The sequence below is a fragment of the Talpa occidentalis genome, unplaced genomic scaffold (assembly GCF_014898055.3).
Source record: "Talpa occidentalis isolate TD23 unplaced genomic scaffold, MPIMG_talOcc4v2.1 talOcc4.5, whole genome shotgun sequence".
NCBI classification, from domain to species: Eukaryota; Metazoa; Chordata; class Mammalia; order Eulipotyphla; family Talpidae; genus Talpa; species Talpa occidentalis.
The window spans coordinates 21,819,152-21,833,843 of record NW_023604861.1 but is presented as its reverse complement, the minus strand read 5'-3'; the positions used below and the strand labels follow the sequence as shown (position 1 = coordinate 21,833,843).

General features: G+C 34.2%; 1 protein-coding gene across 11 annotated transcripts in view; it reads right to left on the bottom strand.

Moving 5' to 3' along the window:
• MYCBP2 (MYC binding protein 2) overlaps positions 1 to 14,692 on the bottom strand; it is a 205,525-nt gene that overhangs the window by 41,692 nt on the left and 149,141 nt on the right. For 4 of the 11 annotated variants that reach the window (XM_054701446.1, XM_054701447.1, XM_054701449.1 and 1 more), the window contains 3 exons: positions 13,732 to 13,854; positions 10,741 to 10,920; positions 869 to 970 (listed from right to left, as the gene is read on the bottom strand). In XM_054701446.1, the coding sequence (XP_054557421.1) occupies positions 869 to 970; positions 10,741 to 10,920; positions 13,732 to 13,854 (405 nt within the window). The remainder of the gene's footprint in view (positions 1 to 868; positions 971 to 10,740; positions 10,921 to 13,731; positions 13,855 to 14,692) is intronic. The other 7 variants (XM_037528893.2, XM_037528894.2, XM_037528896.2 and 4 more) reach the window with 5 other exon arrangements.

The window sequence follows — 14,692 nt, the reverse complement described above, 5'->3', positions numbered from 1 at the left end:
ATAATATTATATGGTATCATTGTCAACTGTACAAAGGAGAAATGTAAAACTCTTACTTATTACTAAGAAAGAGTGGTAATTACTTGAAAATTTATGCCATATATTAGCTATTGCTGCAAAATTTTTTTTCATAAAATTTTCTTAAAATACAGGATTATAAAGTAATATTACTTTAAAACAAAAATATGTAAATCTATATCTATCAAAAAGGCATCTATATTTTAAAAGACATAATTTTCAAGTTATATGAAATTTGATCCACTGTCAAGAGTTTAAACATAGTCTAAGTTTAAAGTATTAAAGAAAAGTCACTAAGAAGTACTGTAAGGAAGATATGCTAGACAGAATAGGTAAGTATATTCAAATATGTGTGCCTTGATAAATAATTTAATTAAAAAAGTGTTTCTCATAAAAAGTGAGTAAAATGATTTTTACATTCCATAATAGAAAAATGAATTTAAGACTAAACTGTCACATGAGATAATATATCCTTCTAGAACACAATGTGTGCTTTATACACCACCTTGTCCTGATAATAATGATTTGAGTAACTTTCCAAATAAGGCATTTCTTTACATATATTCTATTTCATTTTTAAAGACCTCCATAGATCTGAAATTAAATGTAATATTTAACCTACAGATACAATAAACATGCATATCAATTATAATAATCAATACTATAACACTGAAGAGATATGTTACAGGTTACCCAAATAGCACATTCTAAATAAAATGGTATATTTTATTGGTAAATTCTATTCTTAAAAAATGGAATGGGATGAAAATGACTGAAGTGAACTAAAAACTTCTTTAGTGAAACCTATTTTTATTAAGAATGGCCCATCCATGAATGCACGCATACCCACCCTTCAGTTTGTGAGACAGAGATGAGAGAGCAGAGGCAGGCCCAGCTACACCATAATTTTTGTAAATGCGCTCACGAGAAGCAAGGTTGCGAGATGGAGATTCTATAGTGGAAAACATTGGCAAAGAAGCAGCACAGATTCAATGGAAAAAAATTTAGCCAAGAACACAAGCAAAAACAAAGCATTTCAAATGGTATGTAACTATTAACTGTTATAAAAAAGTTTGTATCTGCTAAATTTTTCAACAAGTTTGTATTTCTCTAAAATTAAAATGGAAAACAAGTCAAACTAATTAGTTTGCATTAATAATGATGGCTCCCAATGTATTCACTTCAAAGGTAAGGTTCATAGTTCTGTAAGTCAAACTTGAATATTTTTTCAGACCAATGTTTCTTTAATTCAGTTTTCCTTAATTTGGTTCTCATTTGATTATAAATAAGAGCTTATAAGTAAAATATTTTTTAATAGTGGGATATAAGAAAATGTTACAGTTTAACCTAGACCTGGTTTTCAGTATGGACACATGATTATGGTTTTTCCATGTGTGCCTTAGGATGAACCAAGGTGAGTTTTATTGTTGAGTACTTTTCTGAATCCATTTTCAGTGAGCAATCTTAGTGCTAATTCCAATGTTTAGTGTTTCTTTTGCAGATGTTATTAGATACCATATTATTTTATAAAAAGTTTCACAACACAAAGCAAAGAAAATTTACAAGTCATTGAAAAATGTTAGACACATTAATGATTTACCATGCAGAGAATGAAGTACTTAAAAGTAAATAAGGTTATTTTTGTTAAAGAATTAATTCTTTAATGTGTGAATGTCTAAAAGCAGCATGCTAAAAAAAATGTTATCTAAATCTGAAAAAAATCCACTTTATTTACAATTTTAACTAATGGTAAACAAAGTAAATATAATCAACTGAACTAAAATAAATTGAGGTAATAAAGACTGCTAGTGAAATAAAAAACTGCATACAACACACACTTCTCTCAAAACAGAAAAAGTAATGATTTACATTCGTTATTATAGCCTAGATTAAAGATTACCCATACACAATAAGTAATGCCATGTAAGGTACTGAGTATGTATTATCATATGTCAGTTTTAGGTACTGAGGATATAATGAATAAAGGAATGAAGTCTTGTTCTTATGGAGCTTAATTCTCTAAGTGAAAAGAGAGAGGCAATGAACAAATAATACTTATTTATTTATTTTAAATAATACTTATTTATATATAAGTTGGTGGTCATATGTGTACAGATGTTAAGTAATATTCCATGACACTCAAGGTGTAAGGTCTTAGAAGAGACCCAAAAGCTGGGACATTCCTAGGAAACCAGAGTAAAGGAGAATATAGAAAAGAGACAGGAAATTAATTGTTTAATAGGTAGGAAACATCCAGCTGGCAAATAAAGGCATTTCAAGGAAGAAAGTGAGTTTAACCCTGTCAACCACTTCTGATAGGTCAAGTATAATGAGAACTTAGAAATCAGAGCAATTCCTGAGGCAAAGGGGTCCTTGCAGTGAATTCAGGAGAGAATGGTAGAAGCGGATATAAAGGGTAAGGAAAAAGGTCAGGCTTTTCTGCCCTCCCGGCATCAGGATAGATGATGGATCCTTGCGGTCCTGAATGCATGCCTGATGGTGGGCACTTGGAATAGGGTGTGGGCAGAGGTAGATGGGATTCACCTGGGCTGACACTGGGCTTTTAAGGGCGGCGTCACAGGGACACCAGCAGAAGCCGAAAGAGAAGCCAAGAACGAGCAGAAGCCGAGAGAGAAAAGAAGCAGAAGCTGAGAGAAGGCCGGAGAACCCAGATAGAGTGAAGACTTGCTGGGGGCTGAGAGGCCTGCCAGCCTCCCGGCCCCCCAGCACCCCTGCCTGCCATGCCTGGTGAACCCCAATAAAAGACCTGCAAAAAACCACTGAGGACTCTGACTCCTTTACCCGGTCTGCATGGGATCAGAAAACCTGTACTGTGTCTTCCTGCCTTTACAATTGGCGTAAGTCAGCAAGATGATCCACGCAGACGGGTATGGAGCCCTCCGAAGACCTGGAAGGACTAAGGAGTAACAGACTATGTTTGCCTGTGACGACACTGGAGGCGCCCTGGCGGCACAGAGGGTGGACAAGGTCTGGGAGCTACGGGACGAGACCTCGTGTGGAGGAGGAGACACCCGAGAGGACCAGCCAACGACACCCGAAAGGACCAGCCAACAACCCCTGAGGCAGCAGAATCGTCGGGAAGGAGAGGACCACGATTCGGAGCTCGCCAGTGCTGATGCAGGGAGAGGCCAATGGACTTCGACTGATGAACTTCGACTGATGAACTTGGACTGATGAACTTGGACTGACAATTCCGCCAGAAGGCGGAGGACAATTCCGCCAGAAGGCAGGTTATGTTTTTTTGAAAATCTAGGGGTGGCCAGTGGGCCTTGATGGCCAAAAGCAGCCTGTGTATGCCCAGCAGCTAGGTGGAGGAGAAAAGACAACTGAGAAGGCAAAAGCTGGTACTAATGCTAAGATTGAGAAGCCCTGAGTGGCTGTTAAGTAAGCCGAGGAAGGACAGTGAGTCTCGTAAAATCACCTGTGGGTGATGCCCTGCTCGTTGTTGAGTAAGGGTGAGGAGCTGAGGACCCCGTCCTTGCGGGACGGGTGGGGAACATGGCTTGGGGTGAAGAAGCCCAGAAGCCGAGAGAGAAGCAAGAGAAGCAGAAGCTGAGAGAAGGCCAGAGAACCCAGATAGAGTGAAGACTTGCTGGGGGCTGGGAGGCCTGCCAGCCTCCCGGCCCCCCAGCACCCCTGCCTGCCATGCCTGTGAACCCCAATAAAAGACCTGCAAAAAACCACTGAGGACTCCAACTCCTTCAACCATCTGCATGGGATTAGAAAACCTGCACCCTGTCCGTTCCTGCCTCCTACATAGGTCAAGTATAATGAGAACTTAGAAATCAGAGCAATTTCTGAGGCAAAGGGGTCCTTGCAGTGAATTCAGGAGAGAATGGTAGGAGTGGATATAAAGACATGACATACATTCCATCAAAAACTGTCAGCTAAGTTAAAAAAATATTTTTAAGTAACTTTTTTTAATCATTGTTTTTGAGTATCCCTCTTTTAGAAGCTTGTAAAATCCAAAAAGTGGCAGGCACTGCAAAAGGAATTTTAATGCTATTTAAATCTTATATAATACATAGTTTGCAACTATCATTGAAAATACCAGTTAAGACGGTGGCAAGTTCTGATTGGGGGAGTTAATTCACAGGGTATTCAAACTGTCATGCTTAAGGATATAGTCTTGCGACTTGGTGGCTAAAATCTGTGAACAGTAGGTTTAGCACCAGGATACAAGAGCAAGAACTCAGAATAGTATCTCAATTGGAAGGCACCTATAAACATAAATGTGAAAACTACAGGGACACTGTAAAATGCAGTGTTCTATAAAAGGTTTAAGGGCAAACTCCTGTAAAAGGTGAAGTCAAAATAGTCTTGAAGTCTTTTCACTATGTTGCAAAATCTATAGAGACTGGATTCCTAGGTAAGATTCGAGTGAATACGAAGAAACATTTTTTGAAAGCAATTTGCAGCAACATAGGTGGAGCTTGACAGGATAATGCTAAGTGAAATAAGCCAGAAGGACAAAGATAAATACCAGATAGTGTCACTAATATATGGAATATAAAGTAACTCAATTAATAGTCAGATAAAGACAAGCTGAAAAAGTAACCCCTGATAGTTGTCTACAGAATGAGATGCCAAAGAGGGGTAACCTCAGTTATTTTTTTTACATTTTATTTTACTTTTCCCCACTGATAAGTCAACAATGATTAGAAATGTTAAATTTCACAATTAAAACTCAGCAATCAACCAAAGATCAAAAATAGCAAGGTTGATCACTTATGAGTTCTGATGTAAATGTCATAAATATTAAACTTCAAAAATATCACAATGATATTACAAAATAAAACTCACAACAGTTATTTTCAATAAGAAATGTCTTAGCATTAAATTTGTGGACTTCCTAATATGCATAATTTTCAAGCCATAATTATTTTCAAATTATTGGTAGGTGGTAATGAAAACTGCAGTCACAGAATTAGGAAGGCCACTATAATGAAAATGCATTATATTCAATAAGTCAGATGTGTAATCACATTGCATAAATGATTGTCTGATACTCCAACAAGGTGAAATAGTATTTTTATAATCTTTTCAAATGTTTATTGTTATTTATCTTTTCCCTGAATTTCATGTATATATTGTATTATTTTATGTATGTGCTATTTTTTTCCCTTAATGACAATTTTTTAATTAAAATAATACTAGTGTGTAACAGAATAAGTATTATTGATGGGTATTTTTTAACAGAATATTCCACCGGAATGTTACACATAATAATTGGAGGAAATATTCTTCAAGTTTTTTTTTTTTTTGGTTTCTTGTTTTTTTAGTTCTCAGTCTTGAAGAGGCAGTACAAATGACAGTTAAAATATTTATCGTATCAGTAAAACTACTAGATGCAATTCTAACATAGAAACTTGAAAGAACTTGAGGAAGTTTTGTAAATAAATCTTTGACAAAGTTCAAATTTCACTGTATTCTGCTTGTGCTTATACATGCCTACACTTTTGTGTTTGTATGTATTTTTTGAGATGTAAGAAAGAAATCTAATTCTATAGATCCTTCATAGACGGTAAGATTTCATCATGTTTACAAATGATATGAACAGTGTTCCTGATTTTCTTCACTCAATTTAAATCCCAGTAGTTGACTGGGATTACAGACTTATAGTCTGTAAATAGAACTTCAGATATTTTGACAGGGTACAATCATACTGACAGTATAATTCAGATATTCTGGAAACTAATTACTTTAAAAAACTAGTTTATTGGTTTTTGAGGAGACTATATATATAAATGAAACCTTCTACATGGCCAAGAGATGTGAGTAACCAAACAATTCAAAGAAAATTATTGCCACTTCTGTTATTTCAGATGATTTAAAAGAAGGTGACAGTGGTAATAATTACCTAGTTTTAGCTATGACAGCTATTTAGACTGGCAGCTTTAGAAGAACTATCACTGCATTATCAATATATCCAGAATCCTAGTAAGTGTCAGGAGAAAAGTGAAATTATGTGACTGCTAAGGAGTTTACGACAGAACAGGAACTAATATTTACTTACATACATGCTAGTATACATAAAGAATTAAAAAAAAGAATAAAAGCTAGAACAAAATCTCCACTTAAAGATAAACAGAAACAAGCTTTTCACTAAAATGTACAAAGAACCATGGATGAAAATATGTAAGGAGGATACCCACCAAAATACAATGTGTCTATAAATGATTTTCAGACATAACTACACTTGCATAAAACATACCATAGCCTACTAATGAATATGCAGTGAATCCCAAGTAAATTTGGTTAATGGGTATAATATTTGGGAAAAGAGTATCATTTCAGAGCTTGCTGTGGCTGACAAAGGAACATCTGAGCAAAATTTGATGAGTGTATTTTAAGCCTCAGAAAGAAAAACGTCAAATATTTTCAAGAAAAGAGAAACAGTATTATTAAACAGTAACTTGATACATAAGAGGGTTATGGATGCTCTGAAAAATAATAAATCTGTTTTTCCACAAATTGCTTAAAAGTTGCAAGGGAAAAAGTGGCAACTTTACATCAGAGAAATCAGTCACTGGAGTAAGTTGAGAGTCTCTTTCATTAAAGCCCTAGATTTGCCAAGACATTGGGCAAGCCACAGAGAATTTCTTTATCTGTTAACGAAAGCTGGATTGCTCCCTAAGTCTTTTGAACTACAGAAATTAATCATACCATCACATGACATCATATGTCTTAAAAAATTGAAAGGTGGGGGAGAAGGAAGAGAATCTCAAATGACAAGGATGAGAAGTCTGAGTTAAAATGATGGGGTGATGATAACACAGGTGTATGCATATACCCAAACTCACCAAAATGCATACATAAAGTAAGCATTTTCTTGTACATCAGTAATACCACAATTAAGTCCTAAGAGAAAATATAAAAAGGATAAACATTTAATTTTTCTAAGCCCAATTAATAAGGTATACTAAAGAGCAGACGTTTTAGGGAATAACAAAGTGGTAGATATGGCAGGCCTATTAGGAAACACAGTTGAAATACTTAAAACTGGCTTTTGAAATTTAATTATAAAATCATGAGAACATTTTGATCATTCATTTTTAGTGAAAATATATCTATAAATTACTTAATGGTTTAATTTTAACTTGTCTGTCAACAATGCAATCTTTAATAATGCGAAATACGTTATTTTATGAAATAATGAATGTAATATTCTTTTTTTTTAAGATAACCATCAAGATGTCATGATTTTACTTATTTTTTTTTTAGAAATTTATTTTATTTTATTTTATTTTTTAAAGGATTTGAAGATTTTATTTTATTTATTTATACAAGCACTGGGTACAGTCAGAAGCTCAGGAGGGTGAGAGAATTCACCAGAGCCAGAGCGGGGAGCAGAGCAGGCAGAAGGACCGAAGCACACTGCTGAGGGGAGCAGTGGGCATGGCAGGAGAGGTCTGCGCGCCAAGTGGGACCCTCCTCTAGTGGCCGGGGAGCAGCCGGGGATCTAACCGGCGCTGCAGAGGCTGAAGGCAGCTTCGCAACCCAGTGCTCAACCACTGCGCCACCGGGGAGGCCCGAATGTAATATTCTTGAAAGCAGGCACAGGTACCAGTCTCCATCTCAGTCCACTGGAACATTATTGCTAAAGCACTTACTAGTTCTAAAAACTACATGTTTTGGGCCTCCCCGGTGGCGCAGCGGTTGAGTGCTGGGTTGCGAAGCTGCCAGCAGCTTCTGCAGCGCAGGTTCGATCCCCGGCTGCTCCCCGGCCACCAGAGGAGGGTCCCACATGGCGCGCAGACCTCTCCTGCCGCCTGCTGCTCCCCTCAGCAGTGTACTTCGGTCCTTCTGCCTGCTCTGCTCCCTGGTCTGGCTCTGGTGAATTCTCTCACCCTCCCACACTTCTGACTGTACCCAGTGCTTGTATAAATAAATAAATAAATCTTTTAAAAAAAATTCTAGGGCCTCCCCGGTGGCGCAGCGGTTGAGCGCTGGGCTGCGAAGCTGCCCGCAGCCTCTGCAGAGCTGGTTCAAGTCCCACCTGCTCCCCGGCCACTGGAGGAGGGTCCCACATGGCGCGCAGACCTCTCCTGCCGCCCGCTGCTCCCCTCAGCAGTGTACTTCGGTCCTTCTGCCTGCTCTGCTCCCCGCCCTGGCTTTGGTGAATTCTCTCACCCTCCTACGCTTCTGACTATACCCAGTGCTTGAATAATAAAATAAATAAATAAATAAATCTTTAAAAAAAAATCTAAAACATTAAAAAAATAAAATAAAAACTACATGTTTTGAAATAAAAACTACAGAACATTAAAGGAAAGGTCTATATACACACTCCTCTTTTTCTCTTGCTATAAACTATAAAGGGGAAAATAACTAATCCAAACAAAGCTAATAATACCCTTGTTGTTGGAACTAAATATAAACAGAAGTTTAAGAAACATACATTTAGGAACAAATTTTGCATTATTCATCAGTGGCAAAGCTGAATATTTTAATATTTTAAAACATGGCCTTTGTAGTCAACAGAACTGGTTTTACTTTCTGGCTCTATCATTTTACTATGTAGGTTTCTATGGGAAATCATTTATCTTCTCTAACCTCAGTTTCCTTATCTATAAAAATGAAGACACTATCTCAAATGAAGATGTAAAAAAGTACTTAAGTGTAGTGTTTAGTACACAGTGGTGACTACCAGGATAAACAAAAATCACAAGAGTGTAAGACAAAAATGATTCTCATTTTACTCTCATTCAAATGGAAAGGAAATCCATTATGAGTAAGTCATCTACAGTAGGTGAAATGCTGCTGCGCTGGATGGCTGTTAAGTTCAGGAATGAATATCTTGTTCAGCAGCCTTAACAATGTGTACTCTGCCACATTTAATTTTGCCAATATTATATGGTTAATACAATTCTAATTTATTTCCAAACCCTAAAAATGACTTTTAGATTCTATACCATTTTCACTTATGCTAAAGACAGACTTCTGGTTTCTGGAATGTGGAAGTGAAACTCCAGTGATACTCTGCTAAGAATAAGAGGTTTGTAAAAAGATCGAAGTGATTTCTCAATGTTGGAGCCCACGTAACTAAATGATTCAGATATTTTTAGGTCACGATTTCAAATTTGCTCCAAGGTGGTGGTAAAGGAAGTGGTGGTACTGACAACACTTATGATATACATACAATTATAGTGACACAGTATCAATTAGAAGCCTGTTATCTTTTGAAAGAGACAAATTGGTTTTATTATGATCTATATACTTTGTTTTTAAATATATTATTCACAATTACATTTTAGGTAGAACAAAAAGGTCCTTATTTCTTAGTCTTCTTGTCTACCATGAAATTATCACGGTAATTTCCAATCTGAATTTTCTGCCTAATTGGTTATTATTTTCCCCCTTGTTTTTACCTTTGAACTTTCCTGTAACTGAGGTACATCAGTTGCTCCATGTAATGAGTAAGTAAATTAAGCCTGCACTTTCATTTCACCCTTCTCTAATGCTTATCAAGGAAGGAAAACCTATTTTTATATCCATGGAATTCTTATTTTAAGAATATTCTAGTGAATATCATATCATCTCTATGATATTAGCTAAAAATTGATACTGCTTATATTTCCAAACTAATTTCATTAATTAAACTTGCCTAATGCATAATACAAACCTTTAAGGGTTCATAATTTGTATATTTACCTCACATAGATATCATAATGAATAACACTATTTCCTAACTATAACTATCCTGTGCCTAATAAAAACTAAATGAGATGGCTCTCTCAAGTAATTCTATTAATAGTCATCCAAACATTTTTGTATTAAAAATAACTTAGACCTAAATATGATTGTATTTTATTAAAGCAAAGAGATCACTCATTTGATTTCAAACAATGGGTTTATGAGCTAAGACTTTCATAAATTATATCATTCAGTGGATGTGTTTATATATCATATAGCAGCATGTAAAGTGAATGTCAAAAAGACCATATTGCTATCATACAGGAAGGAACTTTGAAGAAGTTTATATGGAAACTTCAGGAAGTTATTAAGAAAAAAAGAACAGTCTGTTAAGTGTAATTTGTTTTGGTCTATTTTTTATATCAATATAAGTTACTATGATGGATACAAGGCTAGAGTGATCCTAGAAGGCAGAACTGGAATCAAGCGATGAGTTTCAGTATATTAAGAATAAGAATAGTAACAACAAAAAAGTAAAGAAACAACAATTTAAGAAAAAATGGAAACGTAAGTTGCTATACTTTCCATGAATACCACACTTACTTTAAAGAAACCAACCAACCTGCCCATTGTAATCTCTTGCCCACGACTTATAAAGTGAAAAGCTTTACTCTCTTGGGGCATTAACTAACAAAAATCCAAAGCAAAACAATGAGTTATCCCTATACCTGATGCTTAGCATAGTCAAGATGTTATAAAATTTTAATCAAATATTTTTCTTAACATGGTTATAGTATGTATTTGCTTATACTGGAATCAGAATAGAAAGTATAAAAGTCATATTTGAGTAACTACACTTAAAAAAAATAGGAAAAAAAACAAATATCTTAGCTGCAGGTTGTCATAGCTCAGAATAGTTTAAATGCTTCAAAAATGTGGGAAGGGATAACATCCTCATTAAATAAAACCAGTCAGGTGAGTTGATAAATAATTAATAATTGATAAACAACTCAGAACAAAGCTTCAGAAATGGCTTGATGAGGCAGGTAAGGCTGACAGACTTACTCTGAAGCTGAGGCTGCTGGAAGGAAAGGGGCTGTCCGAACACAAATGGGCTGTGGACTAGGGAAGAGGGAGGTTTTGCAGCTTGATCAAAGATGGAAGGAGCTGGGAGATTGGGCCGTGACTGAATGGAATTCAATATGGCACTCAGTTGGTCACCTGCAGTGGGCAAAACAGTTAAAACTACAACTCGTTATTTATTAACATCCAAATCGGCAAAGTAAATGGTGCTTTATGACATTCAGATAAAGTTAAACACTAAGTAAAACTAGGCTAATTCAAATATTCATGGAAGTTGGTGATCATTAATCTCAAACTAGGGACCAAGTTTTACATGTTGCTTTAATAAGGAAGTACCCAACCAATCTTACATAATAGCCCACCTACAAAATCAAATCCATTTAAATTCACATACAGCATCTAGCAGGAGCATGGGAGGATACAGAGTCTATGAAGAATCTATAAATTGATTCAATACCATGCAAGTATAAATGATGATTTAAGAAAATGATTTCATCTAAAATGACTAAATCACTCTGCCTCATAATCAGAATACTTCATAATATGAACAGGCTTTTTTCAAAATTTAGAATTTAAGGAAGAGAAAGTATATGTTTTAACTTAGTAACATATTTATATTACAGGTATAAAGTGCTATTTTCCTTTTAAAGTTACTGCTAAAAAAATACTTTCTTAAAGCATACTCTTGTACGACTAGGTTATATAAAAATCTGTAAGTCTTACAAGATAAAAAAGAACGTGAGCGATCTAATTGGAAAGTATCTCAAATATGAATTCCAGCATTTTTACTTTAAATACAAAGAACTTTAATAAAAACTTTTAATGAAACTATTATTAGATGGAGAGTAGCTTTTATTTTTAAGAATGTATATATTAAATAGCTTAAATGATGTTCAAAGAGAAAAGGAGACCAAATATATCTATACAAGTTTAATACAAAAATGGAAAATAGTACTCTTCCAGCTTTATTCCTTAAATATAACCAGGTTTTATAATAGAAAATTTCAAATGAAGCACCAATAAGGAATAGATATTTTCTGGAAAGAATTGTGTAGGCAAACGACACATCTCTACTTAAAAAATTAATGTTGTAGATTATAGAAAGGATTTTAAGTGATTGACAATTTTATAAAATTGTTTTAAGGAAAAAGGCTTTTTGCAAAAAAATGATTTTTTAAAATTATTATCTTTATTTATTAATTGTAGAAGAACTGGGGTGCTGGCCAGAAGTGCAGGACATAAAGGGATTTACCAGACAGACTGGAAAGCAGAACAGGCAGACCCACTGTAATACACTGCTAAGGAGAGCAGAGGGCAAGAAAGGAGAGGTGTGCTGTGCCAGATGTGGGTCTGCTCCCTGGCTGGAGATCAAACTCAAGCTGTAGAGGTGATAGCACTGAGACTCAACCTCTAGGCCCCCTCCCAAAAATGATTTCTTGATTGTGGACAGTATAAAGAGTTAAAAGTGGGAAGTATTGTTTAAGATAATAAAAGTTAGATGCATTTAATCAGATATAAGTTTCATAGTATTTCTTCACTCCATCTAAGTATTTTAAAAGTCTAGCAACAGGTACACAGTATTTTAAAATAATATTGGCACAATCACACTTTTAAAAGTAATACGTTATTATTGGTATTTAATAACAAATGTTCTCAGCAATGTTGTGTCCCTTGAAAGTTGATTTGTATTTCTATGATGTTTTAGTAAATTATATTTTAAGATTGATTTATAGTGATGGCCATCAGTACCATTTAGACATTAAGTACAGAGACTGAAGCACACAGTTTGAATTAAACATGACTTTAAAAGAGATTAGTACAGAAGTACATTATGGGTAAGTAGACACAGCTTTTAATTTAAAGGTTGTCAATGCAGAAAGAAAGAAATGTGAAGAAAACACTACCAAGCATATACGCTTCATAACAGTGAAGATCTAGCCTATAGCTTAAGTTAATGAAATATGAGCTACCAGAAATGAGCAAGCAAACAGTATCTAAGTCTGCAGAATAGACCAATACAATAGGGCAGGAAAAGCCAAAAGAAATCTTGAGGCTAGGCTTCTTTTCTAAAAACACTTTGTGAGAAGTACTAAAGATATCCAATAGAAAGTAGTTTTATTTTAAATTAAGTATTTCCTACACACTGATGTAATTCTGCATTTTGCTGAATATTTCATTATTTCACTTGTATAATGACACTATTTATTCTTTGAAATCAAATCCTGAGAATTATTTCCACTAGGCTATCTTATCCCTCCTACCTGTCATTCAATTCTAGTTACCTGCTAATAGTATGGCTGATTTTGAAGGAATCAGGATCAGCACACAGGAAGAACACAGATATGTGTGAATGTACATACAAATGCAACCAGGTATAAATTATTTCAAAATAACTACTTTTTAGACAGTTCATTATGTTGGTCTTTTCTATTAATGCAGCCAAAACAGCTCTGTACATTTTATATTCATATGGTATAGGGATTTTATTTTACTTTTTTTAACTTTCTGATGTAATTATACGTATTAAACCCAAACATATTTCATATAATTCTAAGACAACTAGAGCAGCTTGGCTAGATATTAAAAATCAAACATTTTTATTAAAATTGAATTGTATAGTATTATGTGAAAGTAAAATTGATAGTAATCTGATTTTAAATGGTTGTTTTGGAAAGTCCTTTGTTGTTCGTTAACATTATTCTCAATAACATGTGGGTTATGAAAAAAATAGTTCTTTTACTAGATATGGTTACAAAGAACCTTCACGATGTGAATTTAAAGTGAGTGGCTTTAAAATTGGAAAAAATAAGCAAGAATGCTTGTAAACATATACTAAAACATTCTGAGTACCAGTTTCCTAGGAAAACATTTTAACTTAAATAAAATTTTGTGGGTAAATAAGAACAAAAATGAATAAAAGATAATAAAAATATTAAAGTTAGGTAAGTAAAAGACTTGCTTTTAAAAACCTACCTTTATTATTTCCAAGTCCATAATCAAATCCCTGTGCACTGCAACTTGCCCCTTTATTAAAAGCTTGTACTGAGAAAGGGCTTGGAGGTGGAGTTTGAGAATTTTGATCCAGAAGAACTTGTTCTATAATAAAAGACACAGCTATAAAATTAATTTCTCATGTGTTATTTCCTATTCAGAAAAGAGAGAAAACAGCAAGAGCTTATGATAATTACATTTAAAAATTAACTTCACAATTAGATTTGCAAGTCTAAATACCAGTTAATTCACCTTGACAATGAAATGATATGCGAAATCTTTGTTCCACTGATCAAATACACAGTGAAATTTAGAAATGAGAGATATGCTACTATAGAGCCAATTTACTTTCACATATCACTAAGTGTAATATTTCTGAACTAGGAAATCTTAGATTTGTACAAATTTATACACAGGCATTTTACAAAATGAAAAATTTTAATATTTCTTTTATAAACCAGCAATCAAAATATTTGGTATATAAGTACTCAAGTAGAAAAAAGTTTACAAGATTTCTAAGTACCAAGAAGCATTTTCACTTATAAAATATTTCAGGTTTTGAATGTGAAAACTGTGGAGAATTTAACCTCTTTTTCAATTTATGTTTTTTCTCTATTTTTTCTTATATGAAAAATTCAACTTTTGAACTTTTTTTTCCTTATCCTTATTAAATAAGGATATTTTCCCTCAATGAAAGGATGTAATACAGAGTTATTAACACATCCTGAAGTCAACAAATGTGTCAGAAATTCTCTTTTCAAGATAGAAATGGCAAATATATCCAGCTTACAAATCACAAATGAAACACTGAAATACATAAACTAAGTTTGTCTCATATTAACAATCAAGAGGTTAGAAAATTCTGATAATACTAAAAATATTAGTAGCATAATTTTGAAATCATATTAATGCTAGGTAAATAAAAGACAAAATAATATCTACC